The following is a 21140-nucleotide window of genomic DNA, read 5'->3' as shown; positions in this document are numbered from 1 at the left end:
TTCTATCTTACAGCAAGTCCCATCACCCACCCAATTTAATGCTGCTGACCTATAACTCATTCCTCCATGGTCTCATTTATTTCCATCTTCTAAACCTCCTGCAGCCTCTGACAATATTCTCTATATCCAATTTTAGCATCTTGAGCATTCCCCTACTTTCTTTGACCCTCTAGGCCCTAGGCATTGGAATTCCCTTCATTAACTTTTAGAACATAGAACATAGAAAACCTACAGCTCAAACAGGCCCTTTGACCCACAAGTTACGCCAATGATATCCATATCTACTCGGCTTACCTATAACCCTCAATCCTATTAAGTCCCATGTACTCATCCAGAAGTGTCTTAAAAGACCCTATCGAATTTGCCTCCACCACCACAGACGGCAGCCGATTCCATTCACCCACCACTCTCTGACCCCTGATATCTCCTCCGTACCTACTCCCCATCACCTTAAACCTGTGTCCTCTCATAGCAACCATTTCAGCCCTGGGAAAAAGTCTCTGAGAATGCACCCAATCTATACCTCTCAACATCTTATACACTTCTATCAGGTCATATTTTCTATATATTTTATATAAATTATATATAACTACTTATATAAATAAATATATTTTCTTATATATTTCCTACCTTTCCACCTCTTTCTTTTTGTTTAAGATGCCCTTCTATATAAGAATACCTCACTTACACTCCTGACAAAGACTAAGGTGCAGAATTTCATGCCTGGATCTAACAGTTCCTTAGCCTTTTCAAATTGATGTTTTAACATCCATTTCTGGACTCAAAGAACAAAGAAAATTACAGCACGGAACAGGCCCTTCGGCCCTCCAAGCCTGCACCGACCATGTTACCCAACTTAACTAAAAATCCTTACCCTTCCGGGGATCATATTCCTCTATTCCCATTCTATTCATGTATTTGTCAAGATGCCCCTTAAAAGTCACTATCATTTCTGCTTCTACTATCTCCCCCGGCAACGAGTTCCAGGCACCTACCAGACTCCTTCCAGAAATGGAACTGTCCTCAGTACCATTGGTGCAGGGCTGAAACCAACTTTGTTCAGCATAAGTAAGTCTACATGTGGCCTAACTGACTGTTTGTAAAGGGTCTGCTGCTAGCACCTTCAAAAGTATAAAAACAAAATTACTTGAATATTGAGGGCTATTGCTCCCAACTCCACAATGATCCCGAAACCTGTTCCTGGTTCATCTTTCTTTCCAGACAACAGGAGGACAATTTCAGAGTGGCGCAAAGTCACTTCCAAGATTGAATAGCCCACTATTAAAACAAAGAAAAGTACAGCACAGGAACAGGCTCTGCGGTCCTTCAGTCCTCCAAGCCCATGCCGATCATGATGTCCTAAATAATAAAGTATTATTATGAAGACAACAGGGCAAGGGTGAAATGTTGGTCAAAACCCGAATGTTACTAAAGAAAAGCCTGCTTTTTATGACTACGGGACAGCTCAATGTACTTTACAGTAACTGAAGTACTTTCTTTAATGCAGTCACTGTTATAACAAAATAAATTTATGCACACTAAGGGCCAAGAAACAGCAATACGATAATAACCAGATAATTTGTTATTGCAAAGTTAATTGAGGGATAAATATTGACCAGGACAACAGGGTTAACTCCCTTACTTTTTTTCAAAATAATGCTTTGGGATCAAGTACCTCCACCTGCAAGGGCAGGCAGGACCTCCTGGAAACTAATGAGCACAAGGGTAAAAGTGTAATTTCTGGTATTTTTCTTCAGGCTCGCTTCCAACAATCCTTCAGAAAGCAAAAGTAAACATCATCGATGATAGTACATGCAAACGTCTCCTCGGGAAATATATTAGCGATAAAATGCTGTGTGCTGGAGTCCTGAAAGGAGGAGTTGATGCTTGCCAGGTAACCTTTTGACCTTAACAGAATGTTGGTATGTATTTAATTATGCAAGAGTGCAATATGTCATTTAAATCATACAATCCTACAGTGCAGGAGGAAGCCATTTGACCCATTGAGCCTGCACCGACTCTCTGACGAAGCATCTTACCCAATTCCTATCTCCGTAACCCCTTGCATTTACCCTACTAATCCCCCTACACATATTGGCACATTAAGGGGGCAATTTAACATGGCCAGTCCACCTAAACTACACACCTTTGTGCTGTGGGATGAAGCCAGAGCACCCAGAGGAAACCCATGCAGACACGGGTAGAATTGTCCACACAGACAGTCACCCGAGGCTGGAATTGAACCCAAGTCTTTGGCACTGTGAGACATCAGTGCTAGCCACCATGCTGCCCCGTAGTTCAATGTGGTGCAATAGACAATAAGTTTCTTTAAGAATTAACTTTCAACAAGTCAACTTACTGAATTAAACTATCAGCCTCACGTAGTTTTAAGCGGAATTTAAATTAATCATCACCACAAGAAACAAGTATACCATTCCTTGACAGGTAAATGCTGCAAAGATTCCATCCCAGAAAGTGATCTGGGAGGTTGTACTACAGGTTTGTGGCAGACTGAAAAGATTGAGTATGTGGATGTTAAGAAAGAGGATGTGTTGGAACTTTTAAATTCTATCAAGATAGATAAGTCGCTGGGACCAGATGGAATGTACCCCAGGTTACTGTGGGAGGTGAGGGAAATGATTGCAGAGCCCCTGGCGATGATCTTTGCATCTTCAATGGAGATAGGAGAGGTTCCGGAAGATTGGAGGACTGCGGATGTGGTTCCTTTTTTCAAGAAAGGGAACAGGGATAGCCCGGGAAATTACTGACCGGTGAGTCTGACCTCAGTGGTTGGTAAGTTGATGGAGAAGATTCTGAGGGACAAGATTTATGAGCATTTAGAGAAGAGCATTTATGAGCATTTAGAGAACGGGCTGGCAAACACCAACAAAGGATGTTTCGTGGGCTCCTCACTGGGCACCACAACCTCTGCGTGTCCATGCCAGAAATTGGCATAGAGCTGATTTCGATATTTAAATTAATATTTATGTTGTATTAGCGGGCCCGGGACGGAAGTCTCTGGGCCTGCTAGCATCTCCCCTCGTTGGGAATGGTTCACTCCAGAGGGGTTTACAGTGCTCCCCACTAACAGGCGGCCCGGTCCTGCTAAAGGGAACGGAGACCATAGAGGCCCACCCAGGAGTTCAAGGTAAGGTTGATGCCCCGTAGGCAGGGACAGCCTGGCACTGCCCAAAGGGCAAACAGGCCATAACCAAAGAGTACTTTGGCACTGCCCACTAGGCATTGAACAGTGCCAAGGGGACAGGAAGATGTGGCCTATTGGCAGTGAGTATAGAGGGGAGCAGATCGATGGGAACCCGCTGCCACTCTGCACTGGGATCGCGTCAAAGGGAGAGTGGATGGTGATTGGGGCTGGGGGAGGAATCAGGGTTGGGGTGCCAGGTCTGCTGGGAGCAGTAGTGAGGGGAGTTAGGATTGCTGGGTGAGGTGGTGGCATGTGGTTGGGGAGTTCAGGTCTGGCCAGGTGTTGGGGAGATCGAGGCTGGTCCAGAGACATCCGGGAAGCCAGTGATTGTGTTGTGGGGTGTCAGTAGGCCAGCGATGAGGGTTTATGGGGCTGGCTAGTGATCTGGAGGCTGGCAGTGCGGACCACTGTGCTTGTGCCAATCTCAGCGCTGACAGATTGATGCGTATACAGTGGCCTGCTCAGTGCTTTGCTGTGGGCATAGGCCCCGCCCGCTGATTATCAAAGGGAGTCCCGCTGAGGCACTATGAAGTGTTCAGAGTGTCAGGGGCTCAGTCTGAAAATCATGCTAAAAAAAAACAGCAGAAGTTACTTGTTTTCACGCAAATTGGGGACTTAAAATTTTTTTGGGGAGAATGCTCTCAGGTCCATTTAGTTCACCTTAGCAATTAGAGACTAATCTGTATCAGTTTGTCTACGACAGGCATGAGGTGAAAATACTCCAAATGGTGGAGGGTTGTCGGAACCAAAGGACCAAAGTCACCAGTTCCTTTCAAGCATTTCACATTTTCCACTATACGGTAAAGGTAAAGCCCTTAAAAATATTAGCGTACAGAGGGATCTAGGCATGCAGATCCATAGTTCTCTGAAGGTGGTAATCCAGGTGGATAAGGTAGACAAGAAGATATATGGCATGCTAGTCTTTATCAGTCGGGGCATTGAGTATAGGAATTGAAAAATCATGTTATAGCTGTATAAGACTTTAGTTAGGCTGCATTTGGAGTATTGTTTACTTTTCTGGTCGCTGCACTACTGGAAGGATGTTGATGCATTGGAAAGGATGCATTTACCAGGATGTTGCCTGGTTTGGACAATATGGACTATGAAGAAATCTTGAACAAATTTGGATTGTTTTCATTGGAGAGCGGAGGATGAGGAGAGATCTAATAGAGATTTATAAAATTATAACAGGTTTGGATAGACTGGATAGTCAGCTTTTTCCTTAGGGGCAAAGGGTTATTACCTGGGGACATAGGTTGAAAGTGAGAGGGAAAAAGTTTGAACGCGATATACGGGGCAAATTTTTCACAGAGGGTGGTGAATGCTAAGAACACTGGCTGGCAATCTGGAGACTGGCAATGATTGTGCCAATCTCGGTGCTGACAGATTGATGCATACCTGTATGAGGGCAATAAAGCACCTGGGGCAGTGATATGCTTCTCCTGCCAGATGTGAGCAATTAGAGAGCAATCTAGTCTCCCTGACAACTTTGCCTGCAGGAAGTGTGTCCAGATGCAGCTCCTCACAGACCGCATTGTTCGTTTGGAGCAGCAGGGAGACTAGATTGCTCTCTAATTGCTCACATCTGGCAGGAGGAGCATATCACTGCCCCAGGTGCTTTATTGCCCTCATACAGGTATGCATCAATCTGTCAGCACCGAGATTGGCACAATCATTGCCAGTCTCCAGATTGCCAGCCAGTGTTCTTAGCAGCAGGTGGATGCACTGTGGAGCATACAGGAGGCAGACGGTGTGATAGAAACTAGTTACAAGAAGGTTGTCACACCATAGGTTCAGACAAGTAGATGGTGACTGCCAGGAGGGGCAGGCAGGTAGTTCAGGAGTCTCCTGTGCCTATTCCCCTTTCAGACAGGTATACTGTTTTAGATGCTGTTGAGGGGTTAGCCTGTCAGGGGAGATACCAGCAGCATCCAGGCCTGTGGCACCACACCTAGTTGTGCTGTGGAGCAGGGTCAGGCAAAGAGCAAGCGAGCAGTAGTAATAGGGGACTTGCTAGTTAGAGGCACAGATAGGCATTTCTGTGGCCACAATCGAGACTCCAGGATGGTGTGTTGCCTCCCTCGTGCCAGGGTCAAGGAAGTCTCTGAGCGATTCCAGGACATTCTTAAGGGGGAGGGTGAGCAGCCAAAGGTCATTGTGCATATTGGTATGAACGATATAGGTAGGAGAAGGGATGAGGTCCTGAAATGTGAATATCAACAGTTAGGCAGAAGGCTAAAGTGCAGGACCTCGAAGGTAGTAATTTCAGGACCACTACTGCTGCCAAGTGCTAATGGAAGTATGAATAGGAGGAATAGGCAGATGAATGCCTGGCTTGGTGCAGGGGGCAGGGATTTAGATTTTTGGATCATTGGAATCTTTTCTAGGGAAGGGCTGATCAGTTTAAGAAGGATGGGTTACATTTGAACAGGTGGGGAGCTAACATCCTGGCGGGGAGATTTGCTCGAGCCACTCAGGAGGGTTTAATTAGTTTGGCAGGGGGTTGGGATCCAAAGCAGTGGGGAGACAGAAGAGAAGCTTGAGGACAGCACAGAAGTTAAAGGAAGCACATTAAGTAGTGAAGGCAGTGTCAGTAATCCTAGTACCAGACAAATCAGGCAAAAGCAAGACAAAGAGCAAGGGAAGTCCAGATTAAACCGCATTATTTCAATGCAAGAGGTCTGATGGACAAGGCAGATGAGCTCAAGACGTGGATGGATACTGGGGACAGGGATATTATAGCAATTACTGAAACATGGCTAAGGGAGGGACAGGACTGGCAGCTCAATGTTCCAGGGTATAGATGTTATAGGAAAATAGAACAGGAGGTAAGAGGGGGAGTTGCACTTTTGATTAGGGAAAACATCACGGCCGTACTGAAAGAGGATATATCCGAGGGTACAGCCATTGAGTCTATATGGGTAGGACTGAAAAATAAAAGAACAAAGAAAATTACAGCACAGTAACAGGCCCTTCAGTCCTCCAAGCCTGCACCAACCAGGCTGCCTGACTTAATTAAAACCCCCTCCGCTTAAGGGGACCATATCTCTCTATTCCCATCTCATTCATGTACTGTCAAGACACCCCTTAAAAGTCACTACCTTATCCACTTGCACTAACTCACCTGGCAGCGTGTTCCAACCATCCACCACTCTCTGTGTAAAAAAAATCTACCTCATACATCTCTTTTAATACTTGCCCCTCGCACCTTAAACCTATGTCCCCTAGTAATTGACTCTTCCATCCTGGGAAAAAGCTTTTAACTATCTTCTGCGTCCACGCCTCTCATAATCTTGTAGCCTTCTATCAGGTCTCCCCTCAACTTCCGTCACGCCAGTGAGAATAAACCAAGTTTCTCCAACCTCTCCTCATAGCTAATGCCCTCCATACCAGGCAACATCCTAGTAAATCTTTTCTGTACCGTCTCCAAAGCCTCCACATCCTTCTGGTAGTGTGGCGACCAGAATTATACACTATATTCCAGGTGCAGCCTCACTAAGGTTCTATAAAGCGTCAACATGACTTGCCAATTTTTAAATTCGGTATCCCAGCCGATGAAGGCAAGCATGCCATAAGCTTTCTTGAGTACCTTCTCCACCTGCATTGCCACTTTCAGTGACTGTGCACCTGTACACCCAGATCCCTCTGCCTTTCCTCCTAAGGGTTCTGCCATTTACTGTACATTTCCTACCTGTATTGGACCTTCCAAAATGCATTACCTCACACTTGTCTGGATTAAACTCCATCTGCCATCTCTCCACCCAAGTCTCCAACTGATCTCTATCCTGCTGCATCCTCTGATGGTCCTAACTGCTATCCGCAAATCCGCCAACCTTTGTGTCATCTGCAAACTTACTAATCAATCCAGTTACATTTTCCTCCAAATCATTTACATATATTACAAACAGCAAAGGTCCCAGCACTGATCCCTCAGGAATGCCACTTGTCACAGCCCTCCATTCAGAAAAGCACCCTTCCACTGCTATCCTCTGTCTTCTTTGACCGAGCTAGTTTTGTATCCATCCTATGTGACTTCACCTTCTACACCAGTCTGCCATGAGGGACCTTGTCAATGGCCTTACTGAAGTCCATGTAGGCAACATCCACTGCCCTACCCTCATCAATCATCTTCATCACTTCCTCAAAAAACCCAATCAAGTTTGTGAGATGCGGCCTCCCCTTCACAAAACCATGATGCCTCTCTCTAATATGTCCACTTATTTCCAAGTGGGAATAAATCCTGTCTCAAAGAATCCTTTCCAATATTTCCCTACCACTGATGGAAGGCTCACCGGCCTGTAATTACCTGGATTATTTTTACTACCCTTCTTAAACACAGGAACAATATTGGCTATTCTCCAATCCTCTGGGACCTCTCTTGTAATAAACCTGTTAATAAACCTGTTGGAGTTTAACCTGGTTTTGTGAGACTTCTTACTGTGTTTACCTTGGTCCAACACCGGCATCTCCACACGACTATAGCCAGTGAGGATGCAAAGATTCCTCTCAAGGCCCCAGCAATTTCCTCTTTTGCCTCTCTCAGTATTCTGGGGTATATCCCATCAGGCTCTGGAGACTTGTCAACCTTGATGTTCCTCAAGAACGCCAATACCTCCTCCTTTTTGATCTCAACATGACTCAAACTATCTACGCATCCTTTCCCAGACTCATCATCCACCAAGTTCTTTTCCTTGGTGAATATTGACGCAAAGTACTCATTTAATACTTTGCCCACTTCCTATGTCTCCACACATAGATTCCCTCCCTTGCCCTTGAGTGGGCCAACCCTCTCCCTGGCTACCCTCTTGCTCTTTATATATGTGTAAAAAGCCTTGGGATATTCCTTAATCCTGCTGGCCAATGTTTTTTCATGACCCCTTTTGGCTCTTCTTACTCCTTGCTTAAGTTTCTTTCTACTTTCCTTGTATTCCACACTTGCTTCCTATGTTCTCAACCTCCTAGCTTTGACAAATGCTTCCCCTTTCTCTTTGACTAGGCTCACAACACCTCTTGTTATTCAAGTTTCCCAAAACTTGTCTTACTTATCCTTCATCCTTACAGGAATGTACCAGTCCTGAATCCCTATCAATTTACACTTGAAAGCCTCCCATATGCCACATGTTGATTTGCCCTCGAACACCTGCCCCAACCAACATTCTTCAGTTCCTGCCTAATATTGTTGTAATTAGCCATCCCCCAATTCAGCACCTTAACTTGAGGTCTACCCTTATCTTTATCCATCAGTACCTTAAAGCTTACTGAATTGTGGTCACTGTTCCTGAACTGCTCCCCTACTGAAACATCGACCACCTGGCCGGGCTCATTCCTCAATACCAGGTCCAGTATGGCCCCTTCCCTAGTTGGACTATCTACATACTGTTTCAGGAAGCCCTCCTGGATGCTCCTTACAAACTCTGCCCCATCCACACCCTTAACACTAAGTGAATTCCAGTCAATATAGGGGAAATTAAAATCTTCACCACAACAACCCTGTTACTTTTACACCTTGCCAAAATCTGCCTACACATCTGTACCTCAATCTCCCACTGGCAGTTGGGTGAACCATAGTAAACCCCCAACATTATGACCAACCCTTTTCTATTCCTAAGCTCTATCCATATTGCCTCACTGTATGAGCCCTCTGAGGTGTCCTCCCGGAGGACAGATGCGGTATTCTCCTTAACCAGCAGTGCAACTCCCTTTTACATTCCCCTCTATCACACCTGAAACATCTGTCTCCTGGAATGTTAAGCTGTCAATCCTATCCTTCCCTCAACCAAGTCTCTGTAATGGCAGCTACATCATAGTTTCTAGTACTAATCCAAGCTCTAAGTTCATCTGCCTTACTTGTTACACTTCTTGCATAAGAAGGAGGAAATCACTTTGATAGGGTTGTACTATAGGCCCCCAGATAGTTGAGGAGCACATATGTAAGGAGATTACAGATAGCTCCACGAAAAATAGGGTGGTAATAGTCAGAGATTTTAACTTTCCCAGCATTGACTGGGACAGCCGTAGTATTAGCGGGTTGGATTGAGAGAAATTTGTTGAGTGTATTCAGGAGGAATTTCTATTCAGTATTTGGATAGCCTGACTAGAGAGGGGGCAAAACTTGACCTCCTCTTGGGAAATAAGGAAGGGCAGGTGGCACCAATGACTATAATTCAAGTAGTTTTAAGATAGCAATGGAGAATGATAGGTCTGGCCCAAAAGTTAAAATTCTAAATTGGGGCAAGGCCAATTTCGATGGTATCAGGCAAAGTTAATCCCTCAAAGTTAATTGAGGGAGTTTGTGGGAAGGCAAAGGGATGTCTGGTAAGCGGCACGCTTTCAAAAGTGTGTTAACCAGGGTTCAAGATAAACACATTCCTCTTAGAGTGAAGGGCAAGGCTGGCAGATCTAGGGAACCCTGGATGATTTGGGGCAGCACAGTAGGACAGTGGTTAACACTGCTGCTTCACAGCTCCGGGGACCTGGGTTCGATTCACTGCTTGGGTCACTATCTGTGTGGAGTTTGCAGATTCTCTTCGTGTCTACATGGATTTCCTCTGGGTGCTCCGGTTTCCTCCCAGACTCCAAAGATGTGCAGGTTAGATTGATTGGCCATGCTAAAATTGCCCCTTAGTGTCCTGAGATGCATAGGGTAGAGGAATTAGTGGGTAAATATGTAGGGATATGGGGGTAGGTCCTCAGTGGGATTGTGGTTGGTGCAGACCTGATGGGCCAAATGGCCCCTTTCTGCACTGTAGGGTTTCTATATTGAGGCCCTAGTCAAGAAGAAGAAAGGGGCACATGACATGCATTAAGCAGCTGGGATCAAGTGAATCTCTTAAAGAGTATATGGGGTATAGGAGTAGACTTAAGAGAGAAATCAGGAGGGCAAAAAGGGGAGACGAGATTATTTTGGCAGATAAGGCAAAGGAGAATCCAAAGAGCTTATATAAATATATAAAGGGCAAAAGAGTAGCAAGGAAGAGAGTAGGGCCTCTTAAGGCTCAACAAGGTCATCTAAAGGCAGATCCACAAGGGATGGGTGAGATCCTAAATGAATATTTCTCATCAGTGTTTATTGTTGAGAAAAGCATGGATGTTAGGGAACATGGGGAAAGAAATAGTGATGTTTGGTTACTGGACAGGCACATGGAGCACACAAGAATGATAGGGAGTGGGATAGCTTGATCTTGGTTTCGGACAAAGCTCAGCACAACTTTGAGGGCCAAAGGGCCTGTATTGTGCTGTACTGTTCTATGTTCTATGTCTTGAGGGGTGTACATATTAATGAGAAGGAGGTGCTAGAAGTCTTAACGCGCATCAAGGTAGATAAATCCCTGGGACCTGATGAAGTGTACCCCAGGACATTGTGGAAGGTTAGGGAGGAAATTGCAGGTCCCCTAGCCGAGATATTTAAATCATCAATAGTCACGGGTGAGGTGCCTGGAGATTGGAGAGCTGCAAATGTTGTGCCTTTATTTAAGAAGGGCTGCAAGGAAAAGCCTGGGAGCTACAGGTTAGTGAGTGTCACATCTGTGGTGGGTAAATTGTTGGAAGTATTTTGAGAAACAGGATCTACAGGTGTTTAGGGACACAAGGACTGACTAGGGACAGTCGGCATGGTTTTGTGAGTTGAAAACCATGTCTCACAGATTTGATTGAGCTTTTTGAAGGGGTAATCAAGAAGGTAGATGAGGGCAGTGCAGTTGACGTTGTCTACATGGACTTTAGCAAGGCCTTTAACAAGGTACCGCATGGTAGGTTGTTGCATAAGGTTAAATGTCATGGGATGCAGGGTGAGGCATCAAAATGGATACAAAATTGTCTTCTTCACAGACACCAGAGGATGGTTGAAGAGAATTGTTTTTCAAACTGGATAGAGGATTGGTTGTCTAATAGGAGGCAGAGAGTTGGTATCAATGGGTGCTATTCTGGTTGGCGGTTGGTGACTAGTGGAGTGCTGCAGGGATCAGTGCTGGGGCCTCAGCTATTTACCATTTATGTAGATGATCTGGAGGAGGGAGCTGAGTGTAGGGTAACGAAATTTGCTGATGACACAAAGATGAGTGGAAAAGCAAATTGTGCGGAGGGTATGGAAAGTCTGCAGAGGGACCTGGATAGGCTGAGCGAGTGGGCGAGGACCTGGCAGATGGAGTACAATGTTAGCAAGTGTGAGGTTATCCACTTTGGCAGGAATAATAGTAGGAGGGATTACTAATTAAAGAGCGAAAAGCTGCAGCATGCTACGGTGCAGAGGGACCTGGGGATCCTTGTGCATGAGCCGCAAAAACCCAGTCTGCAGGTGCAGCAGGTGATCAAGAAGGCGAATAGGATGCTGGCCTTTATAGCAAGGGGGATAGAATATAAAAGCAGGGAGGTCTTGCTGCAACTGTACAAGGCACTGGTGAGGCCACAGCTGGAGTACTGTGTGCAGTTGTGGTCACCGCACTTACGCAAGGATATTTGGCCTTGGAGAGAGTGCAGAGGAGGTTCACTAGGCTGATACCGGAGATGAGGGGGTTAGACTATGAAGAGAGACTAAATAGACTGGGTCTGTACTCATTGGAGTTTAGAAGGATGAGGGGGGATCTTATAGAGACGTATAAGATAATGAAAGGGATGGATAGGGTAGAGGTAGAGAGATTCTTTCCGCTCAGAAAGGACAGCAGGACTAGAGGGCACAGCCTCAAGATAAGGGGGGGGTGCAGTTTAGAACAGAGTTGAGGAGGAACTTCTCTGCCCGTTGAAGTGGTGGAGGCTACCTTGCTAAATATATTTAAGACACGGGTAGATAGGTTTTTGACAGACAAGGGAATTAAGAGTTATGGGGAAAAAGCGGGAAAGTGGAACTGAGCCACTTCAGATCAGCCATGATCTTATTGAATGGCGGGGCAGGCTCTAAGGGCTAGATGGCCTACTCCTGCTCCTATTTCTTATGTTCTTATGTTATGTGACCAGCGGTGTGCCTCAGGGATCAGTGCTGCGTCCACCATTATTTGTCATTTATATTAATGATTTGGATGAGAATATAGGAGACATGGTTAGTAAGTTTGCAGATGACACTAGGATCGGTGGCATAGAGGACAGTGAAGAAAGTTATCTCCAAGTGCAATGGAATCTTGATCAATTGGGCCAGTAGGCTGACGATTGGCAGATGGAGTTTAATTTAGACAAATGCGAGGTAATGCATTTTGGTAGATTGAACCAGGGCAGGACTTACTCAGTTAATGGTAGGGCATTGGGGAGAGTTACAGAACAAAAGAGATCTAGGGGTAAATGTTCATAGTTCCTTGAAAGTGAAGTCACAGGTGGACAGAGAGGTGAAGGTGGCATTCAGCATGTTTGGTTTCATCGGTCAGAATATTGAATACAGGAGTTGGGACATCTTGTTGAAGCTGTACAAGACATTGATACAGCCACACTTGGAATACTGTGTGCAATGCTGGTCACCCTATTATAGAAAGGATATTGTTAAACTAGAAAGAGTGCAGAAAAGATTTACTAGGATGCTATCGGGACTTGATGGACTGAGTTATCAGGAGAGGCTGATAACTCTCCTGATCTGGGACTTTTTCTCTGGAGTGTAGAAGGCTGAGGGATGATCTTATAGAGGTCTATAAAATAATGAGAGGCACAGATCAGCTAGATAGTCAAGATCTTTTCCCAAAGGTAGGGGAGTCTAAAACTAGAGGGCATAGGTTTAAGGTGAGAGGAGAGATACAAAAGTGTCCAGAGGGGCAATTTTTTCACACAGTAGGTGGTGAGTGTCTGGAACAAGCTGTCAGAGGTAGCAGTAGAGGCGGATACATTTTTGTCTTTTGAAAAGCATTTAGACAGTTACATGGGTACGATGGGAATAGAGGGATATAGGTCAAGCGCAGGCAATTGGGATTAGCTTAGGGGTTTAAGGGAAAAGGGAGGCATGGGCAAGTTGGGTGAAGGGCCTGTTTCCATGCTGTAAACTTCTATGACCTCACTGACACTATAACACGCTGCCGGAGGAGGTGGTGGAAGCAGATTCTATAATAACGTTCAAGCGGCATCTGGATAGATACATGAATAGACAGGAGAATAGAGGAATATAGACCACATAGAGGCAAGAAAATATTAGAGAGGCATCTGTGTTGGAACAGGCTTGATGGGCCAAAGGGCCTATTCCTGTGTTGTACTATTCTTTGTTCAGATTAAGCAGATTGGCCATGCTAACTTGCCCCTTAGTCTCCAAAGATGTGTAACTTAGGGGGAATAGTGGTGTAAATGTAGAGTTATGGGGATAGGGCCCAGGCAAGATGCTCTGTCAGAGAGTTGGTGCAGACTACATTTGGGTAAACCTGTTGTAAATCTTGCCAATGTGAGGTCTGAAAATTTAGTGAGGGGGGATGATTTGGTGATGGATATATAATTATATTTAAATTTATTCACTTGTATTAAAATCAGGTTCATGCCCAAGTTGGTCATGTCACTGTCAAGGGGTGGGGAAAATCGAAGATCGCAATCTCGCCGATAGAATTTGCGATTTCTGGTTTTAGCTGGATGTGCAGTTGCTTCTGATAAACTGGTATGGTGCCATCTTATCTGCTGCTGGAAATACACTTCTCAGAAAACACCGAAAATAAACTTTCTTCAATGCATTCACACTCATTTGTGTGAAAAACTAGATCCAGTTTGCAAAACTAGGATTCAACCTTCACTGCTGTTGTTTCTTCTATCTCCTATTTTCTTTGTTCTTTATTTGATTTTTCTCTCTTTTCTTTGTTGAACAGTTTGCTTTACGTCTCTTTTCCCTTGTCTTTCTTGTCTCTCTGTAGCTCTGCTCCATTTCTTTTTTGTACCTCTCCTCTTGCAAGTTGCCTTTGTTCCTGAGAGCCTGTTGAGCAAACAAAAAATTAATGACACAGCTTTAATCTAGCAGGCCATGGTAGTATTGATTTATTTGGCTCTGGAATTTGAAATATCACAATAGGAAACAAAAATGCCTCAAACATATTTTGTATACGTGCAGAATTTCCTTCCAATTGAGGAAACTGTACTAAAAGAATGTAACAGGACTAAGAAACACCTTATAACTGGTGTGTATTTTCCTTCTTATTTATATTACAGGGTGATTCAGGAGGTCCACTAGCTTGTCGTAGACCTAATAAGACTTGGTTTCTTGCTGGGATTGTGAGTTTTGGTGTTAAATGTGCTGCACCTAACAGACCCGGAGTCTACACTCGCGTTACAGCTCTGAGAAACTGGGTGCGGCAGGAAACTGGATTGTAGATGGAAACATTCTCCTCATATTTCATTCCTACTGAATGAACAAATTATCTTTAAAAGAAAAACTATTCCTGGTACTACACTGAAGCCACAAATATGTCCATTCAACCCACACATTTTGACATTTTCTTTCAAGGAGGATGTATAAAGAGGAGGGGAGCACTATCTGGCGATGGTAAAGGTCTAATTCCATTGTTGGTTTGTGAACATAAATGATCCAGGAGCAGAAACCTAAAATATAAATACAACATGAATAATGCATAATCCCAGATGCTTATGTGGCCTCTGGTGAAGGTCATCATAAAACTGAAAGGCTTCATACAACTGTTGAATCAGTTTAATTTAAGAATAATATATTGTAAAATGATTTCCTGGTTTGCTAAAACGGTATGTAAAGACCCACCTCTTAATGTGATTTACTACAGGGCAGGGGGGTTGGGGGATTATGCAAAGATCTGGAGAGGTCCTGAATGTTCTTGATGCCATGGATCAAAGGATTCTGAATAAAGGATGTTGGAAATAGCAAATCAGTCGGCACCTCTGGAGAGGGGAACAGAGTCAACACTTCAGATCAATGATATGTCTTCAGAACTGTGTCCAGCAGTTATATTTTCAATTTAATAGATGGTTTGTATGGGATCACTTTGGTTTTGGGCAAAATTGAATTAGCTACTAGTTATATGAAGTGAAAAATATGAAGAAAGGAAAATCAGGAGAAATGAGTGCTCAGGTGGTCAATCTCAGCTCACCAATTCACACCAATGAAAGTCAATAATGTTATGCTTTCATGCCTAAAATGAATAAAAACAGTTAAGCTTCTGAAACGATTTTTCTTTGTAAAAGGAGTTTTTGTGGGTAACAACCATCATCCACACATTACTTAGTTGTTTCCCATTGATTAGAATTTAGAATGCATATGAATTGTGTATTTTTATTTAATGCTTAACATGTCAGTAACACTCAGAATGCTATCAATGTCCATTGCATCAAGGGAACTGTGCAGCAGTGAGTTCAATTAATGCCTTAAACTGCTGATTGAAGATCAACTCTATAATGTTGGTAAGAGTTTCATGGTGAATAAATCTGAGATGCAATCATGTGATGCAATGAAATAAATATTAGTCTTTTAACCTGCGTTCAAATTCCAATCAGACTGCTTACATTCTTGTCTGTCAGTTGAGTGTAAGGACCCTCATTTTTGACATTCTTCAACTCATAGAAACAGGGAGAGACCATTCCACCACTCAAGTCTGTTCCACTATTTAATTTGATTGTGGCTCAGCTGTAGCCTGATTCCATTTACCCACCTTCACTCCATATCTGTTGATAACATTTTCTTACAATTTATCAAACCCCAACATGAAAATAGCCTTTAGTGGAAGACAGTTCAACATTGCTGCTAAGCTTTGGATGGAAATGTGATTACTGATTTCACTCCCAAACGCTCTAGCTCTAATTTTAAAACTGCAACTTTTTCTGGACTCCAGAATTTGAAGTGGGCATAGACCTAAAGATCAATTTAGCATTAATTGGCAATATTGTCCACATACCTTGAGGGCAACCACTGTGGAAAACGAGAAATAAAATCAGAGTGTTGTAAAGGGGAGTAAACATTAGAGTTATATAATGAAGTCAGAATGGCAGATTAGAGAGTTTACTCTGTCCGGTATGATTAATCTTGGAGCGATGATTGCTAACTGTTCCAAGGACATCCTTTACCTTAGGAAAACAAACTGCTCAATGCCATAAATCTGAAATGAAATGCTGGTAATAATCAAGTTTAGCAGCATCTGTGGAAACATAGAACCCTACATTGCAGAAACAGGCCCTTCGGCCCATCGAGTCTGCACCGACCACAATCTCACCCAGGCCCTTTCCCCATATCCCTACACATTTACCCACTAATCCCTCTAACCTACACATCCCAGGACACTAAGGGGCAATTTTTTTAGCATGGCCAATCAACCTAACCCGCACATCTTTGGACTGTGGGAGGAAACCAGAGCATCCAGAGGAAACCTGCACAGACACGAGGAGAATGTGCAAACTCCACACAGACAGTGACCCAAGCTGGGAATCAAACCCAGGTCCCTGGGGCTGTGAAGCAGCAGTGCTAACCACTGTGCTACCATGCCACCCTGTAAAGAGGTAAACAGTCAATGACTGTTAGAATAATTCTGACAGAATACCTGAGTGTTAACATTAACACTCTCAGTGCTTCTGCTTTCAGATCTGTTGAAGATTTTAAGTTTTTATTTTAGATTTCCAGAATCCACAGTATCCCTCACATCGATGTGCACAGAATTGACCTTAAATACTTTGTGCTGTTTTAACTTGCTGCAATCCAGCCCAGATTTTTGCACTAAATAAACAATCTTGTTCAAAAAGGCCCTGAAGGTTAATGGAATGATAATGGTTGTTGGAAGGTTAAATTATGAGGGCTAATGTAACTTGTATTCCCATGAATATTGAAGATTCAGAGAATTATCTAATTGAGATGCTTATATGGTGATACAGTGGTTAGCACTGCTACCTCACAGCAACAGAGACCCCGGTTCGATTCCCGGCTTGGGTTGCACATTGTCCCTGAGTCTGCATGGGTTTCTTCTGGGTGCTCCGGTTTCCTCCCAAAGAAGTGCGGGTTTGGTGGATTGGCCATGCTAAATTGCCCCTTAGCGTCAGGGAACTAGTTTGGGTAAATGCATGGGGACACAGCTTGGGAGGGATTATGGTCGGTGCAGACTTGATGGGCCGAATGGCCTCCTGCTGCACTCATGATTCTATGAAAAGGATTGGACATGTTAGGTATAAAAAGTTATTTTCACTGATAAGAGAATTAAGGACAAGGGCTTAATATTGGAGTTAGACCAATTAGGACAAAAATCAGCCACCAGTTTTTCACAAAGTGTGATTGATGTCAAGAGCTCTCTCCCAATAAAAGGCTGAGGACACTGGGTCAATGGAAGCTTATAAAACTGAGGTAGGTAGATTTTTGTTTGCTTAAGGTACAAAGAACTATAAAGAGCAAATGAAGATCATTGGGGTAGAGGTACAGATCAGTTGTGATCTACTGTTCCTAATCATTCAGTGTTTTTAAATTAAAGAATTCTCTGTATTTTCTGGGCCATTCTAATGTAGTTAATATTAAGCAGAGTGAAATAACAGAAGAAAGGTTAGCTCACATATTAAATTGACACCCCCTTCCCGTCAATTAAAACAGAAATTCAATGATATTGTTATTTAAATGGAGCAGTGCACTGGCACTGGCAGAAGTTCCATTTTCTGGATGCCATGATGTGGAGATGTCGGTGTTAGACTGGGCTAGGCACAGTAAGAAGTCTCACCTCACCAGGTTAAAGTCCAACAGATTTATTTGGTAGCACGAGCTTTCGGAATGAGGCAGATGTGTTTCCTTTCTGTGGGGAACGCTTCAGTAGTCAAGGGCATTCTGCCTTTGATCTTCAGGTAAGCATTCTCCAAGGCTGCCTTCTAAAAAGCTGTTAAAAAGATTGCTGATTGGATGGCAAAGTACTTCCACATCAGTGTCGATGTATTTATTAATACATCAAAGTTCTAGCTTTCTCAGCAGCTGAACACTTGAAATCTAAGCAAATTATGGAAATTTTACCTGGGTGTGGCTGAGGACTGTTAAAAAATTTCCACAGGGTCAAGTTATTATCAGTCAACGTAATTTCTAAGCAAATCCTCTGTTGCTTGGTAACAGTTCTGTTTGACATTTTTAAGAAGTTTGGTTGGAATTTGCTGTCATCTGATTGCTGTAATTTGTTTAGAGTTTTGCATTGAAGTAATCACCTGTACCAGTTTGATGGCTGCTTTTAGGGCAACTGTGTATTTATCACAATGGTAATGATTGAGTCTGAGATCTTTTTAAAATTCCCAGTGAAGCTCCAATGAGGAGGCAGCTGTGCTATAACGATACCCATGTATTATCATTTTGTAAACAAGGAAAGCTGGATTAGAATTGTAAAGCATTTCTTTTTAACTTGGGTGATTTTACTCAATAATTCTTCTTTCATGTTGTATGTTGGCACTCATCCTGTTTTCTCAGCCAATGATAATTCCTTTTCAGCACTCTTTCACAAATGTTGCCCCAAAACAACATCAAAGGAGTTTCTATTTCAATTTTAAGGATGCAATCAAGAATCTCAGACAAGCCACACAAATATCCACCAATTATGGCAAGGCCTACATGACAAAACAGGCTACATGGTGAAGACATGTAGAATCGTTTGCAACAATGCAGGCCTCCCCAGTGAGCTCAATGCATTCTATGCCTGTTTTGAGCAAGAGATCAGCAAGAGACCAAAGAAAATTACAGCACAGGAACAGGCCCTTCAGCCCTCCATGCTGCCCATCTGAACTAAAATCCCATACCCTTCCAGGGACCATATCCCTCTATTCCCATCCTATTCATGTATTAAAAGTCATTATTGTATCTTCTTCCATTATCTCGCCTGAGAGCAAGCTCCAGGCACCCACCACCTTCTGTGTAAAAAAACTTGCTTCGTACATCTCCTTTAAACCTTGCCCCCATACCTTAAACCTATGCCCCCTAGTAATTGACTCTTCCATCCTGAGAGAAAGTTTCTGACTATCCACTCTGTCCATGCCCCTCATAATCTTGTAGACTTCTATCAGGTCGCTCCCAACGTCTGTCATTCCAGTGAGAACAAACCAAGTTTCTCCAATCTCTCCTCATAGCTAATGCCCTCCATACCAGACAACATTCTGGCAAATCTTTTCTGTACCCTCTCCAAAGCATCCACATCCTTCTGGTAGTGCGGCAACCAGAATTGAACACTATATTCTAAATGCGGCCTAACTAAGATTCTATAAAACTGCAACATGATTTGCCAATTTTATAACCTATTGCCTTGGCTGAAGAAGGTAAGCATGCTGTATGCCTTCTTAACTACTTCTCCACTTTCATTGCCACCTTCAGTGACCTGTGTACCTGTACACCCAGACCCCTCTGTCTATCTATACTGTTACAGGTTCTGCCATTTACTGTATATTTCATATCTGTATTAGACCTTCCAAAATGCATGACCTCACATTTGTCCAGATTAAACGCTGTCTGCCATCTCTCCGCCCTAGTTTCCAGCCAATCCATATCCTGCTGAATCCTCTGATGGTCCTCATTGTTATCTGCAAATGCACCAATTGTATCATCTATAAACTTACTAATCAAACCAGTTATATTTACCTCCAAACAATTTATATATATCACAAAGTCCCAGCACTGATCGCTGAGGACTGGCACTTGTCACAGCCCTCCATTCAGAAATGCACCCTTCCACAGCTACCTTCTTCCATGACTGAGGTAAGCACAGTAAGAAGTTTCACAACACCAGGTTAAAGTCCAACCAGTTTATTTGGTAGCACAAGCCACAAGCTTTCAGGTGGGTGGGAGTTCTGTTCACAAACAAGGCATATAAAGACACAAACTCAATTTACAAAATAATGGTTGGAATACAAGACTTTACAGGTAATTAAGTCTTAAGGATACAGATAATATGAGTGGACAGAGCGTTGAGCACAGGTTAAAGAGATGTGTATTCTCTCCAGTCAGGACAGTTAGCGAGATTTTGCAAGCCCAGGCAAGTCGTGGGGGTTACAGATAGTGTGGCATGAACCAAGATCCCGGTTGAGGCCGTCCTTTTGTGTGCAGAACTTGGCTATCAGTCTCTGCTCAGCAACTCTGCGCTGTCATGTGCTATAAAGGCCACCTTGGACAATGCTTACCTGAAGATCAGAGGCCAAATGCCCATGACTGCTGAAGATTTCCACAACAGGAAGAGAACACTCTTGCCTGGTGACTGTCGAGTGGCATTCATTCATCCATTGTCATAGCGTCTGCATAGTCTCCCCAGTGTACCATGCCTCGGGACATCCTTTCCTGCAGCTTATCAGGTAGACAACATTGGCTGAGTTGCAAGAGTATGTACCATGTACTTGATGGATGGTGTTCTCACGTGAGATAATGCCATCCGTGTCAATGATCCGGCACTTCTTGCAGAGGTTGCTGTGGCAGGGTGTCGTGGTCACTGTTCTGGGTAGTTTGCTGCAGACAATGGTCTGTTTGATGTTGTGCGGTTGTTTGAAGGCAAGAAGTGGGGGTGTGAGAATGACCTTGGCGAGATGTTCGTCTTCATCAATGACATTTTGAAGGCTCCTGAGAAGATGTCGCTAGTTCCCTTTTGGTTAATTCATCTCTGCTTTGGTTGCACAAGAGGACGTCATCCACCCCGGAAGCCTTGGTTGAACCAGTATCCAAGGTCAGCATTGCAGACATCAGATCAGCTTTCTCGAACGTTAACCCATGAAAAGTGACTGGCCTGGATGGGGTACGTGGATGAACAAAGAACAAAGAACAACCCAGCATGGGGAACAGGCCCTTCGGCCCAACAAGCCCGTGCCGCCATCTCAACAAAGCATTTTCCTACACCTACCTTGCCCTGTGTGTATGCGAATGGTACCCCTATTGTAACCAGATTCAGGAGAGAATAGTGTAGGGTCAATTTGGTACACCAATCAGCCTAAGAGCACATCTTTGGGGTGTGGGAGGAAACCGGAGCACCCGGAGGAAACCCACGCAACCACAGAGAGAATGCGTAAACTTCCACAGACACTGGCCCAAATCCATGTATCTGCACAGCTAGCA

General features: G+C 43.8%; 1 protein-coding gene across 1 annotated transcript in view; it reads left to right on the top strand.

The window, feature by feature from the left end:
* Nucleotides 1–20802, top strand: part of LOC145343367 (transmembrane protease serine 11C-like) — a 91362-nt gene extending 70560 nt beyond the window's left edge. The window contains exons 6-8 of the mRNA XM_080189582.1: nt 1758–1894; nt 14297–14434; nt 20710–20802. Coding sequence (XP_080045708.1) covers nt 1758–1894; nt 14297–14434; nt 20710–20802 — 368 coding nt within the window. The remainder of the gene's footprint in view (nt 1–1757; nt 1895–14296; nt 14435–20709) is intronic.
* The last annotated feature ends 338 nt before the right edge of the window (nt 20803–21140 follow it).

Source organism: Carcharhinus amblyrhynchos, chromosome 5, assembly GCF_965287045.1.
Source record: "Carcharhinus amblyrhynchos chromosome 5, sCarAmb.v2.hapA, whole genome shotgun sequence".
Lineage (NCBI taxonomy): Eukaryota > Metazoa > Chordata > Chondrichthyes > Carcharhiniformes > Carcharhinidae > Carcharhinus > Carcharhinus amblyrhynchos.
This window is presented reverse-complemented; position numbering and strand designations above follow the sequence as displayed.